We start from the raw sequence: 20322 nt of genomic DNA, 5'->3' as shown, positions 1-20322 counted from the left end.
ATATGATAAACGACATGAGTGCCTTAAGAACTGAGATGGGGCTCCCACTGCAAAAGACAAAGTTTTGATCAGTGACATACTGAAGTGGGAAGAAAATTGGTTATGAGGTGAGGCCGCACCTTGAATCCTGGGGTCAGTTTTGGGCCCCTCACCACGAAAAGTACATTGAGGTGCTGGAGCAGGTACAGAGAAGGGCAATGAAACTGGTGAAGGCTGGACTTGATGATCCTTGAGGTCTTTTCCGACCTTAATGATTCTATGATTCTATGATTTTTCTTTTTATCTATTGTGGAAAAATACTAGAGCTTGCATATGTACCAATGTGCTGTCACACCCAGACAGTGATGTGATGGAGCAGAGAATTGAAGCTCAAGAATTAGCTCAGCCTCTGAGTCTGTATGTCCTACCACAACTCCACATCCTTCTCAAAGCATCGTAACACAGATCTTCCTATGACATAACTCAGTACAACCATACTGAGAGCACTTGGAGTTAGAGAAGCAACATCAGTTAATACCAGTTGAGGCTGAGCAGATGATTTGCAGTCCCTCTCCTAAAGAGATCTGCAATCTAAAACTACATTGACAACGCAGGGTTAAAGGAGGAGAGAGGCCAGGCTGTATCCCTCTGCACTGGCACAAACTCTGCATCCATGATAGGAGGAGAGAGGCCAGGCTGTATCCCTCTTCAGTGGCACAAACTCTGCATCCATGAATCCTTCCTGACTTCAATTGGCAGCTACTGGTTTTCTCAAATGAATTCAGGAAATCAGACTTTATAATTACCAGCTGCCTTCACGACTCTCTGTCATTTAGCAGATATTACATCATATGAGATTCTAGTAGGAGCACATGGGTGCAGCTAGTGCAGAAGGGGCAACAGGGCAGGAGACTAAGTTTTATTGAAACCAAGTCCTACTTGAGATTTTTTATGAGTTACAGGTACACACTAATGCTCCATTGCACTGCATTATTATGGGAAGGTCCCAAGACCATGGAGGCATGGAGAAGCCGTAGGGAGTATATAAAAGCAGTATTACGTGGCCTGAACCGAAAACGACACATTGGTTCCATCCTTGGAGGGTCAGGGACACATCTCAATCAATCTCTTAATATTATACTGACCTCTGAAGGAACATCAAATGGCTCGACTTCCACTTCGGTTGAGTTCATCTTATCTGAAGGAGAAACTGACTTTCGATCCTCTCCTGCTTTCTCAGTTTTGTCTTTTCCTTTGGATGCTTTGAAGTCTTTATCTTTAGAAGGCAATTTGATATCCTTGATAAAACTTGAAAACTTTGACTCACGGGCTCCTCCTGAAAGTATCTCCACAGCAATCTCAATGAAGAGACGTCCCCTGAAGGAGACCCCTTCTCCAAAACCTTCGTTAAGTTCCTGGTGGTCATCCATGAGGCTGTGATTCCTGGGTGAGCCATAGAGATTGATCCAGGCAGGCCCAAATGTAGGCAAAAAACCTGAAGATAAAGCATGTTTTATGGCATTTCTATTAGGTGATAGCACACTCTCCTCACTGTCTGCTCCAAGAAATCTTGCCTCTAGCACACCGAAAGCCAAACCTGGATGCATTTCTACGCAGGTGGGGACCACTTCATATAAAGCACTGTTTTGCAGGGCAATTCTGAGGCACCAAGGAGCCTCTGACAATACCCAATCAGGGAGCTTCCCTATACAAAGCTCTTTCTCGGGAGGTATTTGAACCCCACATGCTGTGGCATGAGGCATATTGTATCTCTTGAAAAAAAGAGCTTGCTCCCACAGACTGAGGTCTGGGACACGGTCAGAGAGGAATGGAAGCTGCCTCACCTTGTCCAAACTTTTCCCAAGCCCATACCACCACCTACCTTATATGATTTATCTTATATGTTCTGATAAAGGACTGAGATACATGTTTGAATTACCAAGGTTAAGGAGTTACTGTGCCTTTGCTAAGCTGTGATAACTGAACATGTTCCACACTTCGATCACACAGCATACATAAAGCTGTATACATGGGCTCAAACATCAGTGAAAAGATGTCAGATAGTCCACTTTATCTCAAATACATGAGGACAAACAAAATAGTCTATGGTACCTCCTTGAGCTGTGATAGCACCCAGCTGAGCCCTACCTAAATGCTTTGCTTTTTCTGGTAGATCAAAAACACAAGTCTGCGTGGTGTGCACTTTGTGCTTTCATTGCCAGGTAGAAACTGGTACAAACTATAAACTCACATCAGTCATCCCTAATGGACTAGAGCAGACTACTGCCATGGTCACAAAGAAGATACCAAATTATGGGGCATCCCTATAACAGGAAAGGCAGTCGCAGACCACCATGGACCAACCACAATGTCATATAACTTCACTTAAGGTAGAGAGTGTCTCTCAGAATCAACAAAAACCCACAGAGGTTCACTTTAGTGCTCTGCTTCTCTAGAACTGGATAAGCCAGTGCCCAGATCCCAAGGAAGCAAGTTTTACAGAAAGAGCATGTTCTGGAACAAACATTTTGCCATTTACCTTTGTCACCATCTTGTTCATTTGATATTTTCTTCAAGTCAATGAAGTGGGTGGCTAAGGCCACATCATTCATGCTGCCTTCATCCCAGACCTGGATTTTAACTCTTCGGCAGAGTGGAGGGAACATTTCCTTGAAGATAATCTGTTCATGCCATACTGGATCTGCACAGTTCTTTTGCACTGTTGTCCGACCCTGAAATGAATGTCTGGAAAACTTAACCCCAGAGGGGTCTGACTCTGGAGCATGGCAATGAGTGCAGCACAAATTGCACTTAACAACATTTCTCCGGTTATTTTTAAAGGAGAAATATCCTATCTTGAAAGTACTTTGGCTTTTCTATTAGCTGCTTTATTTCCACCCCCATATCTAATAAAAGATCATATTATGGCTAAAGAATTCTCACCTGCACACAGCTAAGCCTGGAATAAGTTCTAATTCTTCAGGGCCCTTATGAACAAAACATACCTGTGAAGCCAGACTTTGGCATTTCTGCTAGAAACTGCACATCTTCAAACAGCTTTTGAAATACCTGGATAGTAGTAATGCAGCACATTTGTCTCATAGAAGATGAAATTCATTACAACTGCCAGACTGCATGTACCAATGGAATTACCTTAAATGAGGCAATTTATCTGGTATAAAATATGATCACTGCGGCTCCTGTTCTGGGCATATGCCTGTGTGCTAGGGATGCAGAGACCAGAGCTATTCCTCCTAGCCTGAAGGAGACGGCAGGATGCTATCACAGTCCGTGCAGCCGCATGCTGTGGTAGCCCTTCTACTTTCACATTTGGTGGGGAGAACCAAGTCAGGAAACCCACCAACAATACCTCTATAACCCATATTTTACACGCGCCAGCATGCAAACTCACATCAGTGACCCATTCTTATGTCTTCTTTGGCCCTCTATTAAACCTGAAGTAGCTGCATGCATTTGACCATTTTAGCCCATACTAGTTTGAGATGTAATACTTTGCAATTTGCGTTCACAACGAAACACAAAATCAGCACCGAGAGCCTCATTCTCATCCCTGAAACATCTGTAAAGGGTTAACTGCAGTTCTCCCCAAGGCTTCCTTGCACACAGAAAGCATTCCTGGCTTAAAATTGTTTTCAGTGTGATTCTTTCTTTATTTACACCAATAATCAAGACAAGCTCCCTGACATGGTGTTTCATGGGTGTTACCCCAGAGGAACCCAGCCCCTGGACCTCCTCTGCACTCCTCTTCAACCACAGAAGTCAGAAGGCCCCTCTCAGCAGCTTTCTACAGCATTGTGTTAGATGTGGAAGGAGCTCCGGGACCAATGAAGCCGGATAACATTGAGACACAGTCTACTCAAATGCTTCCTCTTCTGCTGTGGCCGCAAAAGCTGCAACAGTCTTAAACTACAGCAGAATAACTCAGTAGTGAATACATAGCCCTAAAATGCAGATTGAAACATCTTTACTGATTTCAGTCCTGCTTCCTTTTTTCACCCTAGGGAGACTAGAAGGTAGCACTTAACTAACACTGCACTGGGTAATTCCCTGTCTTGTAACTTGATGTTTTAGTAACAGATGTACAGAACTCTCTTTCCCCTCCTGCTGTCTGACTCCAACCTACTGCTGTGAGGCTGACAGTAGATCTGCTGGCATTAAGTGTTTCCGTCACTTTCTTCCTGCATAATTTAACACTTAAAATTTTCTTTCTCATGAAAGAAATATGTGTTTTACTTAAGTTACATTAAGTTATATAACTATAAGCTAAAGGACATCAGCATAATTGTGTGCCCATAGTGCAGCTAATAGGAAAGAAGGCCCACATTTGTGACCAAGAGGATCCCAATTACCATTTGACCTGCAAACATGACCACCACATAGGGATCCACAAGGTCCTTACTGTCGCCTATGAATGCTTTGGTGACATTGGCCATGATGCTAGAGTTCATCTTCGGAAGTCCTTCTGCTTTGTAAATTCTCACATAAAATCTGGCCCATGGTCTTTCAGATGGAAAGCCTTTGGGAATTAAGAGGTTCCTGAAAGAAAAAAAAGAAGCCATTTATTTAAAATTGAAAACTCGGAAAATGAAGTAATAATTTTTCCAACAAAATTGTCGTCTCGAGTTAGCTTGCATTCTGAGAAGACATAGAAAGGCACATGAATTTCCTTCTGCATCTAAACCAAAACGTTTTCTGATTACCACGACAAAGTGATACAGCATGACTCAGCAAACACGTCTATGTGATATAGAACCACAAAATCACAGAACACAATAGGTTGGAGGTGACCTCTGAACATTATCTCTTCGAACCCCCTGCTCAAAGCAGCTCCAGTTAGATCAGGTTGCTCAGGACCTTTTCTAGTAAAATTTTAATATCTCCAAGGACTGAGATTCCCTTCTCTCGCTGGGGAACATTTGGGGGACTCTCCTGTTACATTTGAACACCTTCATGGTAAAAAAAAAATTCTTATATATTTTCTGAAATTCCCTTTTTCTAACCTGCATCCAAAGACTTTCATCCTTCTACTGTAAACTCCTTAAAACAGTCTGGCTCTGACCTCTTCATGTAGGATCCCCCTTAACCTTTTCTTCTTAAGGCTCAAGAAACCAGTCCCCTCATACACACACCTTTCCCTGCAGACCACATGCTCCAGCTCTCCATCATCTTGGTAGCTCTCAATGGACTTGTACTTGGTCCAGTACATCAGCATTGACCAGAAACATTGCTTCACCATCCTGAACTTCTATATTTTACAAGGAAAATACTAATGCACTTGAGTTTATTTAAGGATATGAAAATACCCATGCACACACATCTGATGATAGAGGAGAAGGAACAGCTTTTCCTCATATTTTTTATTCTCTCTTCACTGCTTTTCAGAAATATTTAACCAGTTTCAGATAAATAAACCTTCTGACAGGGATAATCTGGTACCTAGCCAAAGGGCATGGTCACCTCTATCAGCTGCAGAGAAGTGACCTTTATAGGCTCTTCAGTTTAGTTGAGAGGACTGTAAAAACTCTCTCTTAGCACATCGGAACTGCTAGGCGTACAGTACCATCCTGCTATTAAACCTGAGTTAACAAGGAAAATACTGAAAGGAGAGCAGAGGACTTTTGAGGTAGTTAGTAAAAAAGGAAGCAGTAAAAAAGAAATTATTCCAGTACTTTTCAATCTGCTCCTCAGTATCAGCTGTTTTCTGCGTAGCTTGTATTGCGTCACCTTTCCCAGTCACACTGATGTCACACTTCAGGTATCCCTTTGCTCCTGTCCTAATGTCAGCAGGGTCTGTGAGAAGTGCCCACTTGTCACAAAACTGGTGACCTGTAAGATGGACAAGATTTTAACACCCAAATAGAGAATGCAAAAAATGCAAATATTTTTCCTCTCCTTTCCCAGAAAGGGCACTGCAAACATTTGGGCTTTCAGGAGGATTGTGCTGAAGTACGCCTGTTTACCAGACACATCTGGAGAGTCCAAAATGTTGTGTGACCAGAAAGACAAACAAGAGGATTGACCTAGAGCTTGTCAGGAACAAGCTAATTTTCATCTGTGGTTGCTGAGATCAATGATTAAAGACCAGTGGAAGGTCAGATGAGATCAGCAGCTGAATTAAGCCTGCAGCTTTTTGAGGAAAGGCCACCTTTTCTGATGAGAGCTGTTTTAAGATCTCGGTATACCGTCTCCTGCAACAAAACCCTCGCTGGGAGCTGTGGCCAGGCATAACACAGAGAGAGGAGGAAGGAGGGTGGACAGTCATCAGAGGAAGAAGCAGCAGCCAGAAGCAGCTTCAGCTCCCTCTTTCCAGTGGGAAAATGCACAAGACAATTCACCCATGATAGCCCTTGCTGCAGCCCTTCTTGACCAACCCTGCTCAAGCAAGGTCCTGAAACCTCACACTAAGGCCTTGACCGTCACCCTGGGCGTGTACAGGAGTAGGAGGGACTGACCAGAGTGACATGAGCTCAAGATCAAGCCTCAGAAACTGTCTTCCTGTAACAGTGTGAGCAGGAAACACAGGGCAGAATTCACAGACTGACACAGCCTCTGAGTACAGACACAGACCACTCCCTGCGGTCAGGCCGTTTCTCTCTACTGACTGTTGCAGGAGCCCTGAAGGGAGTGCCCTGAATGAGTCTGCCCTTTTGCTGTAACTGGGTGACACCTCTAGCAAGCAGCCTCGATATGTCCATTCCTAAGACTGAGAAGAAACCAGGCCCGTGAGTAATTATGGAAGAAGGATATATACGTGTTTTGTAGATGGTTGTAAAAACAGGCCAAAAAAGGGCAGGTGATCTTTTCTTGGCTTTACATTGCAGAAAACATTGGACAGCTCTGAAGATGGCCGATCAAGTGGATTCATGGTCACCTCCTTCTTCTCCCTCTCATTGGGGTCTGCCCCTCCTCTCGTCTCATGCTCTCCTCACTGTTCCTTCCATGGTCCATCCTGCCTTCCCTCCCTCCATGCCATCTATCCCAACACGTGCAGCAGAGCTTTGGGTGCTCTCCAATGGATGAGTGGAGTCAGGTTTTGTAAACATTCAGCTGCCCCCTCTGGTCCCCTAAAGAAAAGCCAGACTTGGCAAGTGCTTCCCACCCGTGGGCAGACTGTCAAGGTGTTTTCAGTGTCGAACTTTTTTCCAAAAATCTGGCTGGTGCTCTGGTATCCAAATAGGAAAACAATCCAAAAACCTTCTTAAGTTTATGCCTTGCCATAAACCACGACCATCTAAGCGGAAAGCAGGACACCTCCCTTTCCCCTCCTCCCCTGCTTCCCATCTTGTTTAACAAACAAAAAAGGCAGAAAACGCATCACTTACTTGGCTGACCATACACCGTCCCCAGATCTACTTTAAAGGAGCCTATCAGCATGCTTCCAATCAGTTTATTGTGCATAACCTGTCAGAAAAAGGCAGGTTAAATAATGTCACTCTCTTCCCAGCCAGCATAAGAAAGGGTAATCCAAACAAAGATCACATTTGGTTCAGAGGCAATAAACAGCGACATCCAGCACCACCCAGAACTGGGTGTACCTAGCCACAGCAGATACAGCAAGCATTTGGAATCTGTTCTTTACCCAATATTGTGTCAGTTTAGAAACCAATATAGTCACATCCAAGTGGAATCACACTGGTTCATCTCAGGTCCCAGGATTACATAAAGCAGGAATCAGATGGATGTGCCTTCACAGCAGATGCAGTTATATTACTTATCCTGGCAGTTTTAAATAAATCATAATGAATAGAAACACACAGGGCACGACTAGTTTCACACTAGGCTGCAGAAATCATATCACTTTCTGTGCAATAGCTGAATTGCCATAAGAACTGAGTACACCCAGAGGAGAAAGAATTAAAGTGTTTCTCTGCAACATTTCCATAAACCAAGAAGAGACTCATTCTGATCTACTCCCCACAATATTAATGAAATCAGAGAAGTGATATAGATGTAAATGAGAAGGCAAGCAGGCCCCAGTGAGTCTGTCTCCTTATCCTTCCTGACAAGCAAGTAATTTAATTTAATTTAATCCAAATTTGATTAATAATTTTCCTTTGTCATGATCCCTAGATCTATGTACTTCTGTGTCTGCGTTTCAAATACATGCACGTGCTTCACTTTACAGACAAGGCAGAGACTAGCAATATGTTCAAAGGGAAGACTACCTCTAGAACTGTATTTCTCAAAATACCTGGTTTCAGAACACCTTAAAAAGTTAAAACCTATTCCTTGGTTGTGGAAAAGCTTCAGAAAGGAGGCTGAATTGTCTGGAACACCTTGGCCAAACTGCAAACAGAAACTATGCCCATGGGATTCTAGCCCACAGAAGCTAAATCTAAATGTTGGAGCTAAACAACCAAGCCTCTAAGAGCATTTTAGGAGTCTGGAATCCATCATAACCTGGCTTTGGACCTATACATCCTACATAGGGATACAAGACTTCCGTGATTTTGCACTGAATCTGTCATGTGACTTCATTTTGTGCATCTTTCTTCAAGACAAGGAGACATACATTCCAAAGTAAAGATCACTGACACCTTCATCAAGATGTACCTGAAAATTCAGGAGCTTTCTAGCTCCAGCATAATGTCATTGCCCGTTAAAGGCCTGGGGCCACTGTGCCCCTGTGATTTAGGGAAAACACTCAGTTGTCCTTGGTAATTCCTCACTTCAACATGGAAGGAGGTTTTAGGGCTGAAAAATCAAGAGCGGACAAAGGAGCAGTTGTATTTTATTCCACTATTAAGGCTTAAAAATTAAGCAACCTTCATGTGGGAGAAGAGTCAGTGTGAAGCCAACACTTCATGCACTCACTGTCGATGCTTTTCCTCGGTCCCTGATGCTGCCAGGTCCCATCATAGCACTGGACCCTTCTCCTCTGAGGTTGGAGTAGGGCATATGGGGCTGGGGAAGAAGCCGTGAAAATTGGTGGGTCTCATCCTGAAGCCAGGCAAAATTTGAGCTTTGGAGGAACTACATGGAAACAGCAGCTTGCCCAAATCAACTGATCCGACATGGGATGGACTGAAGGGGGAAGAAGACTGTAGCCTTTCCGTAGCCAAAAGAAAAGGAGTTCTTTAAGATCCAGAAACAAGAGGATATATGGTGGGTCCAAAGCGGTGTTGTTTCATTTCTCTTTGCATTTTCTCTCCAGGGCATGACAGCATGCTCAGAGAGCACTAGATGTGTAAACCTCACTTCTCCATCCTCCAGATTTGCTGTGTGAAATGTGGTGCCCCTGGGTAAATGTCACCTGCTCCCACTGAAATGATGCTCGTTTCCACACAGTGCTTTTAACTGCAGAGGAAATAACCCACTGCTTCTGTTAAATGCTCTGCATCTTTCCTGGTACTTTTTTTCCAAGTGTATTTTTTTTTTCTAATGTAACAAAGCAGGTGAGCCTGAAGCTTATAGCAAACACCTCTTGTCTTCTCTGAGAGGCAGGATCACATCTGCATCATATCTAATTAAAGGTTTATGTCTTTCCACACCTCATGGACTCTATAGATGAGTTTTTTCTTCAGATTTTCTGAATGAGGACAAGCATAAACCGTGTTAAACTGGGGAATATTTCAGTACTGAAGATACAGGTTTAGTTTTACCACAGCATTACTACAGATTGCTAGAATGCATTGGAAGATATTAATGAAGAAAAAAATCTATTAATTATTAGGTGCAGAGAAATGGAAAACCTAATTTTCCCCTCAAATGCAGGGTTTGAATACAGCTAGACTAACTGCTAAACTGATGGACAATGGCAATAACCTTTTTTTGTTTCCCTTGAGCTTCCGTATGCAGATGAGTTTGTTTTCACAGATTAAGATAATTCAGTGCACGAATGATTGCTTGTAATGGAGGCTGCTGATCTTTGTTTCTCCTTAAGTGAGATTCATTCTAAGCAAGTGCTACGAAACTTTCCATCCCCGGGGTTTTCTTCCCTCCTAGCACACATATTTTCTCTATTTGTTTCTACTCCCCTGATATATTGCATTCTCCAAAACCATGTTGCAGGGTAATGAATCTCTGTTTTCAGTAGCATATATGAGCATGGCACTGGGTTAGTTAGGTGGGTTTTTTTAAAAAAAAAAGAAGTCATTTTTATCTAGAAGACCTTTAATTTCTTGGTGTTGCACCTTCACCAGCTATAAATCAAATAAGTTTTCTAAGCCTGATGAAACTGTGCAGATTTACAGCAGGTAAACACACCCAACACACTCGGAAAGCTGGCACTCTCCCCTCCACCACTGGATATATGGAATCCTTATCAAAAGAATGTGAGATAGGAAAGACTGACCATATCTTGGAGAAAAATAACCATATATCCCCAGGGAGCAGAAGCTCACAACAGTTGATGCCTCAGTACTGTGCTGATACTAACCATGTCAGAAACACATATAGGGTCCATAGACTGTGATATAAGTGATAACAGTCAGATGATATCTACTCCCATGCAGAAGATGGGCCATTGTCAGCCTGTAATAAACTCTGTCCTCAGGGTTAAGTGAAGGTCAGATCTGCAGATACCTTGTCTAGATATGAATTTCATGTATTTGAGCTGTGCATATAATATAGTGGATTTGACCTGGAGCTTAGGATTCAGACTGTCAATTTACTACCAGCATTGAAAACCTAGTTGTCCAGCTGGCCATGTGTAAATGGACACTTTTTATTTCTCTAGCTGCAAAAAGTCACTTTATTAGTGACTTGGCAAAGCAGGTACAAAGTGAACATCAGATATTTCCTATGGCTCCTGACCACTGCCTGTCTTTGTCAAGCACAACCAGCACAGACTCTTTGCTGTTATACTTTTTTAAACAGTCAGAGCACTTCAGGCACAAAGAACCTTTCCTGGGCAACATCTCATTGCTCATTTCTCTGTCCAAGTGGTGGGAGTTTTGGCAGTAGAAATGCGAAAAATGGCTCATGAAGGGTACAGCTTGCAATATTTCTAAGTAATACAAATACAGCACTCTCCAGAGTCTCATGAGATCTTCCTTAATTCCTTAGCAGCTTTGCTAAATGTGGTGATGAACCTCAGGAGCTTCAGATAAGATAATTAGCATGGCTCCATAGACTTAGCCTTCCAAACTGCAAATCATTATCTAGTGCCCCAAGTCCAAGAGCATGTGTTTCTTCTGTCAGGGCTGTTCTGAGATGTCACATAGCTTCACTGGGACTTTACCGGCAGCAGGAAGCGGGAGCAGCACTGAACACTTGGAACCCACGTCCATGCTAATAGCAACCAGCCGCTGACACTCCGAGACAGCCCAAGAGCCACCGCTAAGGATAAGGATAAGGAACCTGGACAGTTTAATTAGAAACAGTTGCATCTGAGGAACTGAGATAAGCCAGAAGTTTCAACCCAGTCATTTGAAACAAGTGGCAGCTTGAAAGTTAGAGGGATGGAGACAATGCTGACAAGAATTAACTAAACTGAGTTTTCTCATTCTGCCTTGCAGATTGCCAAGACAGCAATGAGCGTCCCTGAAAATACACACTTAATCTTCCTTTAGGGTTGTGTTCCTTCAAATCATTGCCAGCTGCCTTTCCTCTCTTTTCTCTACACTATCCTTTCTCTTTCCCATACTTCATGCTGACTTTGTAGCACTCTTGACACCTAAAACTATTTCTCTTTTTAATCACATTAGGGAGAATAATTCAGAGATGAAGTGACACAAACGACAACGACCTTTACTTACTGTGCGAAGCTTTCCTAGGTACTTACAGAGATGTTGATTATTTTGTCAAACAGGAACACCTGTGGTCCAACGAAATCAAACACAAAGTACTGTGGGAAAAGGGGACAACAGATCAGAATCGTCCTTGTGCTGGTAGCCAGCGCTGTCAGCAGCATGGTTTAGCTTTTTGGGTTACTGCATAGAGCTCCAGTGAGACACTGGGGGTGTTGGGGAGGCAGTGGTGCACACAGCAAAACCTTCTTCTTGCTCCCTGGTTCGTGTCTGCTGTGGCCCAGACTGGTTTTCTACTCTCGTCCTCGCATGGTTGCACAGCGCTGCCCTTCACAAACACCCGTGGCCCTCACTGGGCATCAGAGAGTATTGTCAAAATGGACAGGATGCACAAGGAGACCCAAAGGACCAGTTGGTTTTGGGAGTTGTTTTGGTCTCATTTGTCACTAGCTGGGACAAACACACGTCAAGGTGTTATGGCTGAAAGAGTGCAATGGTAGAAAAAGGGAGGTTGGGGGGCAGTTTAGACAAATCTTCTAAATGGATCATTTGAAAAAATGCAGAGGCAGTGGTAGTAGGGCAGGATGCGGTGGAGGGAGTGGGGAACAGGATGGACAGAGCTTGAGAAGAGAACAAACAAATAGAGCTAAACCCAAGGGATCTATTGCTGGTGTTCGGCCGAGCTTGAAACTCAAACAGCTCCTGAACAGACCTCCCTGCTCAGCCATGGAGGTGCTACAAACTAACCTCATCCCTTTTTGAGCTACCAAGTGGTGGAGGACACACAAAGCCGTTGAAGAAAGTGCCTTCTTCAAGAGAAAGCACCTACCTCATTGTAGAAAGGGCTGTTTGTGCCTTCCTTTACTGTCGTTTGCTTCTTCTCGTCACCTATCTCGATGATCACCACAGGGTCGATGTTCTCACCCACCAGCTGCCTGGCCTCGATGATGGTGATGGCAATCTGTGAGGCACAAGGACACCACACTCACTACTGGGCTCAGGTCCAGCCCACCTTCATGGGCACATAAGAGCCTTCATCCTCCTGCTCACCTGGTAGTTCTGGGATTTCATCTCCTCTCCATTAATTCTGGTCATCAGCTTTGCCCTGTTTAAATGACAAAACATTAGGCATCTCTAGGCAAGAGCTGGTACCTGGACACATGTTGGAAAGGCTTCTCATCACTAAGCAAGCATTGATTATGGCAGGTATCTTTGTTGTGAACTGTTAGGCTTGAATTCATCAGGAGAGACCATCTCCATCTTTCTCATATACTTGGTAACAGGTAAATGTTATTCATCCACACAGACTAGTGCAGCTACCTGCCATGCATGGGAATGATTTCACTGGTTGATCCCGTCAAACCTGACTCCATTCCTCCCCTGTATGAAAAAAACAATTTTACAAGCTCTTGGCTACAGAGATCGCTGTCTCCTTTGTTTCATTTTTGTTAGCAGCACAGTTGAGGCACTCAGCATCCATTTCCATCTCTCCCTGCACTGGATAGCATCTGGTGACAATCTTGAGTTGATAATACTTTGCTGACAAGTACATCCCACCCTGTCATGTGGGAGAGCAGGAGTGAAGGGATCACTGCTGTCAGCAAATGGATTTTCTGTCAGCAGATGTATTATCCTAGGGCAACGCCATTCCCAAGAAGGATGGAAAAGGTGTTTAAGTAGATATTAGGTAAGGCATGCCAAGGAGCACCTTTTCCTCTTTGGGCATAGGGATCCAAAAACATTGGACAGTGCATCGCTGTTCATTAGGTCTTCCTCTGCCTCTTCCTGTCTTCCAAGAATGTTATGGTGAAGACTTGCACTTTCATCATGATCACCTGATGAAAAAACAATCAAGAAAGTAAAACCCACCTCTGGTCTCTACTAGCAAAAATCTAACTTGGAATGGAGCAGTGAATTCATCAGAATTAAATTAAAATTTTATTTATTTGGGTGTCACAATTAGAAACACAGGAGTGGTTTGTATTGGGCAGCATCAATTACATCAGCAGCTCCCCTCCTGTGCAAAATCATACACCATATGAATTGTGGCTGCAGCCACTGTCTTCACCCCATGCGCCCCCAAAACAAGCGCACGCACACTAGTCACATCTGACCATCTCTCATCTGCTAGAAAGGCATCAGGACGGATTATTGCTGTATTTTGTGCATACTACTCTGCAGCAGTGAGTCTGCCATCCGTGGTTTATTGTAAAAGTCTGACACGCTTCAGTCCCTTCCAAGCAACCAAAGTGGAGCCGCTTAGAAATAATTTCTGATCTTTCCTCTTTGCAGAGATGATGAACTGGAAGATCAAGGACAGAAAAAGAGAGTTGAAGAGCATGATTCATGGGATCTCTTGTAGAAAGTTATACTCAGATGAGACAAATTGCTTCCAGAAGTGCTTATTTTTCTTCCTGACTATAAAGCGAATCTCAACAACTAGCTCAGATGTTCACATCTACATTTGGCCAGAGAAGCGCTTCCCACACTGCTCTGCTTTGTCCTCCTGGTCTGACAGAAGTCCTACCAGCAGCATCTCTGCCCCTTACTGACCATGTCTGTGTTCAACACCTGCCTTGGGAAAGGGAGCCATGGGTTTTAGGTGAAAGTTTAAAATTTGGGTGCCTGTAGTTCATTCCAATAATTAAATTTGTAAGGAAGAAATGTTCAGTCACTCTGGACGAGAGTTATTTCGGGTCCAGAAGCTGTCAACTGGTACCTGCGACAGTAAAGATGACTTACCCAGCAATACCCAGGGGCTTAGGTGACCTTATGGATGACCTTGCATCAAATGAAAGGAAACACATCCAAGTGCATCTTCTGCAAGCATTCTGTGGTGTTGTGCTCCCACTACAAAACCATACAAAGGGTTTTCACAGTGCTTCCTTGTCTCTTTGCAAAGGTCTGGTCACTTGAGGGTTGTTTAGAAACTGGTGGTGGTAGCAAAGGACCACACATTTTACAGTAAAACTCACTTGGATATCTCTCATCAAGACTGAATATTCCTTTTTCAGCTGGCTTCCAGCAGCCTCTGCTCCAAGGCAATCCACCAGACAGGAACAGACAGACACAACTTTTGCTTGTGCTGTGGGGAAACCAGGCATGAGCCAGCTCCTTTAAGGTTCCTCCACTAGCAATCTCATATAACATATGGTCAATGACGGTTGCTCCACTAGCAATCTCATATGACAGGTATGTTCCACAAGTGCCCCTCTGGCTCCTGTCCAACCTCTCAAGAACAAAGGGAAGGTGAACTTGTCTCTGTATCCATGTAGGCATAGCCTGATTTTCAGTCCTTGAGGCGAAGGCGTCTGTTCATAGTTTTGCATCTGTAGCACCAGGTTCCCATGACTACCCTCCACATCCTATTTACTCTAGACCGTGCTGTTTGATTATGGGCTTGTAGTACTCTGCATTGTTTGCTCTGAGGCTAAAGCAGATAAAACCTCCCCCCAGCTGGGGGACGGGTGTGTGTCAGTGTGACGCCCTGCCTGGACCCCTTTTTGTGAGTTCCATGTTTTTTCTATTGAGATGTAAACTCTTTGCAATGCTGCTTTTGCTTTACAGCTCCATTTTCCTTACATTTTAATATCTGAATAGCTATCCTTTTTCCCTCTCGATATCCACATGTATGTTGTGCATAACTGACCAGCAGGAGTTATTCCCCTGTATGGATCCAGTGACAGAAACATGACATCCAGTGACAACATTTCCCCACTGCACATTTCCCCGATAGATCTCCTAAGCCCAAATCGCAATCAAGACAAGAGACAACCGGTGATTGCTGTCTCTTTGCTGGCTGGGACTCTTCAGTGACAAAGGCACTAATGAAATAGATTAAGATGGAGCATAGTCTATCCAATAATTCAAACACAATTAGTTGAAATGAAGAGATTTGAATGCTCACATGGAAGACTGAAGCAAACTACAGTAGAGTGTATCTTGTAAAGAACGGTATATTTCATGGAGCATAAGATCAATAAACTCCACCATATCTGTAATTAGTAAGAAGTTTAATGGTCTGTTGTTTTCTCTGCTCCAAAAGCCCCAAATCCTTGCTGTGAGAACCAGAGGACAATCTTTTTTTTAAAATAGTGGCCTTTAGATAAATAATGCTTATGGCACAAAATATGTATTCCTGTTTATGCCCAACAGTGAGTCGAGACACACATGGCTGATTTATTACAACACTATTCAAGGGCTGCACTAAAGACATAGTAGTCCATTTTTTAAAAATTCCATTAAATTTGAGGCATGAGACTGCAAAATCAAACTACAGAAGGTGAAGACTCTGTTGTGGCTGAACTACAAGTTTTGGTGAATGGGAGGACTGTGGTGATAGGAGAAAAATTACAGTGGTGGGATGTGCAGGGGAATGTATCCTTAGCTTGGAAACCATTGCTGTGTTAAGGGAAAGAAACAGGAGACTCTGCATGTGTGATGGATGTACCCCCAGCTGTTAAAAATAAAAAATAATTATTAAAAATAAAAAATAAAATTAAATGAAAGAACTGTCATACATTTAAGAAGAGAATTGCTACTAAGTCGTGCTCCCATCTTTATTGAGCCAGCCCATCCCAGCCATCAAAGCCTACTCAGGTTGTGTTCTTATGATTTCTAGAAGAAGCAGATCTTCTGGAGCAATTACACACCTGTAATGGATTGTCTCTCTCTAGAACAGAAAAAAAACTTTTAAAAATGTGTCATCTCTCTATGGTAAGAGTCAGAGTGACTTTTTTGTTTTATTCTACCAGATACAGGAATCTGAACTCACAGAATTCGAAGGCGGACTTAATGAAATAGTTAATGCAAAAAGAATTAGCTCTCTGTTTATTTGGGAGTCACAAGTAGTTTACTGCCTGTTTTATCAATACTAAGCCCTAAGACACCTGTTCTTCCCAGTTGCAATATTGATTTCTGAGGCCTTACCCAGCGCATCTTTGTTTGCAATAGTTAACCCTTTCTCGCCTTTCTTCTTCTTCTTCAGCTTCACACCAGCAAACAGCCCCTTTCTGAAAAAATAAAGAAAAGCGATCAGTGCATTATCTTCAAGCCCTCTTCTATGCTGGACTCTAATTTAACTCAAGGAGCTGTTAAGAGGAAGTTTTGACTTCCAAGGAAGATCACTATATTCTGATTTTCCTTTTATTGAAAGCAAACAAGAGAAAGCTCTGGTTTTATGCTTCATCTAATTTTGCTTATTTTTAAAATTTGTCTGTGTACAGGCAAACATACTGAGAGAAGAGCCAAAACTTCTTTTCAAACCAAGACAGAAAGAGGCAAAGAAAGGAAATCCAAGATACATTTCCAATCTACTGACTTCCCGCACACAAATTTCTTATGCCTGTGACAAGACCAGAGATAAAACTTCTCACAAATTACAGGTTCCAGATCAAAAGCAGTTTTCCAGTGAAATAAGATGAACATAAAAGTGTTTGTGTGTATTTCCTTGATGAGAACACTAACTGTGTCAGTGACACATACACTACAACAGCTCTCTCCCTTCCAGCAGCAAAGCCATGAACAGGGCTGGACAAGGATTTCTCCTCAAGATGTGTTACAGAGATGTTTCAGCCCAGCATCAACCCCAGCTACCACTGCACAGGGCTTTTCTGCCTCCCACTTCTTCCTATACTGGATTAGGGAATTGATCCAGACTAAAACCAACCAACCCAGTTAAAGCTCAGTGAGGTCGTTTGTCAGATCATGCCTAGCTAAGGTGGCTCTATAGCCTCGTTAGGGCTTCCTTTTTCCTTGAGTTCAACTCTGTTTTAGCCACAACTTCTTTCCAGGAGCCTACCACAGTCATGCAGGAACGAGGTGCGTTCCTGGGGTGAGATGCAGACAGGGAAGCATGGCCCCAGTCTGGTTGTCATCACAGAAAAAACATGTCAAGACATTCAGCAAGAACCCACAGTGCAGTCCTGCTTCTTGGGAAACTGATGGCAAAAGTCTCTGTGGTCCTGAGGCAGCAGCCAGCACAGCTGCTGAGCTAAAGACAAGGCACCTCTCCCAGCACCTGCACATGCCCGGGCTGGCTGCTCAGAGGTCTGTGCTGGTTGTCCTTTTCCTGTTTCACTCTTCTGTTGAGTCCTTCAGCTCTCCAGTGAGTAGAGAGAAAGAGCAGTTTTGTTTTGTAGAGTTGGTTTTAAAGAGGGGGGCTAAAGGAAATATTTCTACAAATGTCATACAGTATTTTCCCCTCAACAAAGGGTCTCCTTTTTCCTCCCATAGCCACCAGTCCCTCCTTCTTGGTTTCCAGCTAGCCTCATTCCACCAAACACTTTGTCTGCCCTATGTTGGGGTCCGGGAGCACCAGTCCTGGAGTAGGACACTGATGCTGTTCTGGCACTTTGCAAGCACAGAACAGCGTATGACTACAAGGCTAATAACTTTAACAGTCCCCACACGTGACCCACTGTCAACTTCATACCCTAGGCTGAGGCAGGAGCTGATACTGCAGCGAAGGAAAGCTGTGGGAAGAAGATGGGACTTCTCCCCTTTGTCCCTGAGCAGGGCTCTGCATAGCATCCCTTCTCGGGAACGTGGAAGAGAAACACCATTTTCTGTGCTAAAGCTGTGCCCAGAGAGCCCTTTTCAATCCAAGATCTTAGAGAAGGGAGGAGGAAGCATCTGTCTGTCCTGCAATTGCTTCACACTTTGGGAAAGGGCTGGTTGGTTTTTGTTTATCTTCATGGTTTCCTTATCTTTTCTTCCTTCCACAAAGTGTGTGTTTTCAAGTTGCATGATTCATCATTCAAGAGGGGGCTGGGGAGTGGAAATCAAATTTCTGAGCACTGGAGTGTGCAGTTTAATTTTTCCCAGTTTCTGAATGTTTCTGGAGGCTTGAACCAGTGCTTAATAATGACCCTTAGAGTCTGCACATGTCTTTTCTGCTGCCAATAAAGGTCTGGCAAAACAGTAGCAATAATGTAGGAAATATAAACAGAAATTCTTCCTTAATGGCAAACTGGACAGTGCTTGGAATAGCGGTGGGTGATAATGGACTCTTGGCTTTGAATGCATGAACTAAAACAAAAAAAGAAAAAAATGGGAAAAGAAATCAGTAGAACCAAACAAGGTCTGAAAGGCTATTTTCATTAAATAAAAGCCTGTGGATTAACTAGACCAACCTGACTTATACTCAGAAATCCAAAGTCACTGCAAATGATTCACCTGGCTTTATTTGATGGTGAAAATGTAAATCTCACTGTCGCAGATCTTACCTGCTTGCTGAAATCAACATAGTTCTGATTTCATATTACATAATACTGAAATATGTGGTTCTGTTTGCAGGCAATTTTGTCCTTTTCAACTTGAAATGTCAAGAAAAACATTTCATCTATCTGAAACATTTCATTTTGAAATGTTGAAATTACGTGCTTTTATATTTTGAAAATATGCTTCTTCTTTACACCTCCTTTTTGATTGCTGAAACATTCACTAAATCCCACATAAATTTGCAAGCAGTGATGGATTCCAACCCACCCGGAACTTCACTTTTATTAGTATACCACTCTGTACTATTTTCCCAATTATTGATCACATTGGTTTAAGAGGAGCTCTCTGCAGGCATGATTTCATACTAGAGTTTTTTCCAAAGAAACAAATATGCTGTGTATTTCAGAGGGAGAAACAACTTATGCTGCTCGAGAATTTTGTGCTTGTAATTCTACTGACAAACAAACCAGGTGGTGAGAGCAGGAACACAAAGGATTTAGCAACATTTTTCCAGTTTTGTGCTGGCCCCAAGCATGCAGTGATAATCAATCAGACCTTTTTTTTTTTTCACCTATCATAAGAGGACTTGTTTGTCTAAACTGTAGGAATAAAACTTTTCCTGGGGAAGCGCACCGCCACACTAGCCCAAACAAGCAGGCAGCCACGAGCTGAGCAAACCTGATAGCAATCAATGCTCAAACACCTGAAATCACCTGCAAACTCAAGGTGCATTTAGCTCTGGAGAAAACGTTACTGCAAACTGGGAAAGGAAGATGTTAGTGTTTGAAAGTTGTGTTCAGAGCAAGCAAATTAAGTTTACTGGCCAGGCCCAAGAGGAATGTCAGCAATGCTGGGCACAAACGCAGAAAATGCACAACTTCTGTGCTCCAGAGAACAGCAAAACCCAACCAGTACGAGTGGAATGTAGTACCAAGACAAAAAATGGTTCAAGCGAAGCAGGAGTCACAGGGCAACTGCAGGGAATGGCCATTACTACAGCCTGATGTGGAAATGTGGATGTGTTATGTGATTTTTATGTTTACATAACATCAAAACTGCTTAAGACAGAATCGCAGAAGGTGCCATGTAGCGACAGAAAGAGAAACAGCCAAGCTTGAGACAACTTCACAGAAGCCAACAACAAAATCCATCTTTGAAGCAAACCAGATTTCAATCTCAGCTTTTTAGTCTGTCAGAAGTTTGGGCACAGAGAGACAGCAGGGTGCACCTGAGCTCTCGTGCACCCCTGGCCCCACCAGCTGCCTCAGCCAAGGGCAGCTGTGGCCAAGCAGAGAAGTGTCCCCCCAAAGCACTGGACAGGTGGCAAGCACAAGCCACATGCAAGTCACAGCTATTGGGAAAGGAGAAAAGCACAGGGCTGTTCACCAAGATGGCAGGGCAGCGTTCATGA

At 43.3% G+C, this 20322-nt stretch overlaps 1 protein-coding gene across 1 annotated transcript in view; it reads right to left on the bottom strand.

The window, feature by feature from the left end:
* Nucleotides 1-16702, bottom strand: part of LOC104460888 (fer-1-like protein 6) — a gene marked incomplete at both ends in the record, with an annotated part of 30312 nt that extends 13610 nt beyond the window's left edge. Inside the window, 10 exons of the mRNA XM_010074192.1 lie at nt 1125-1474; nt 2519-2711; nt 4350-4536; nt 5670-5826; nt 7323-7401; nt 11726-11788; nt 12520-12651; nt 12741-12795; nt 13399-13525; nt 16620-16702. Coding sequence (XP_010072494.1) covers nt 1125-1474; nt 2519-2711; nt 4350-4536; nt 5670-5826; nt 7323-7401; nt 11726-11788; nt 12520-12651; nt 12741-12795; nt 13399-13525; nt 16620-16702 — 1426 coding nt within the window. The remainder of the gene's footprint in view (nt 1-1124; nt 1475-2518; nt 2712-4349; nt 4537-5669; nt 5827-7322; nt 7402-11725; nt 11789-12519; nt 12652-12740; nt 12796-13398; nt 13526-16619) is intronic.
* Nucleotides 16703-20322: the final 3620 nt, after the last annotated feature.

This window comes from Pterocles gutturalis, unplaced genomic scaffold (assembly GCF_000699245.1).
Source record: "Pterocles gutturalis isolate BGI_N339 unplaced genomic scaffold, ASM69924v1 scaffold10412, whole genome shotgun sequence".
Classification (NCBI taxonomy): Eukaryota; Metazoa; Chordata; class Aves; order Pterocliformes; family Pteroclidae; genus Pterocles; species Pterocles gutturalis.
The sequence above is the reverse complement of the archived record's forward strand: the minus strand, read 5'-3'. Positions and strand labels throughout refer to the sequence as shown.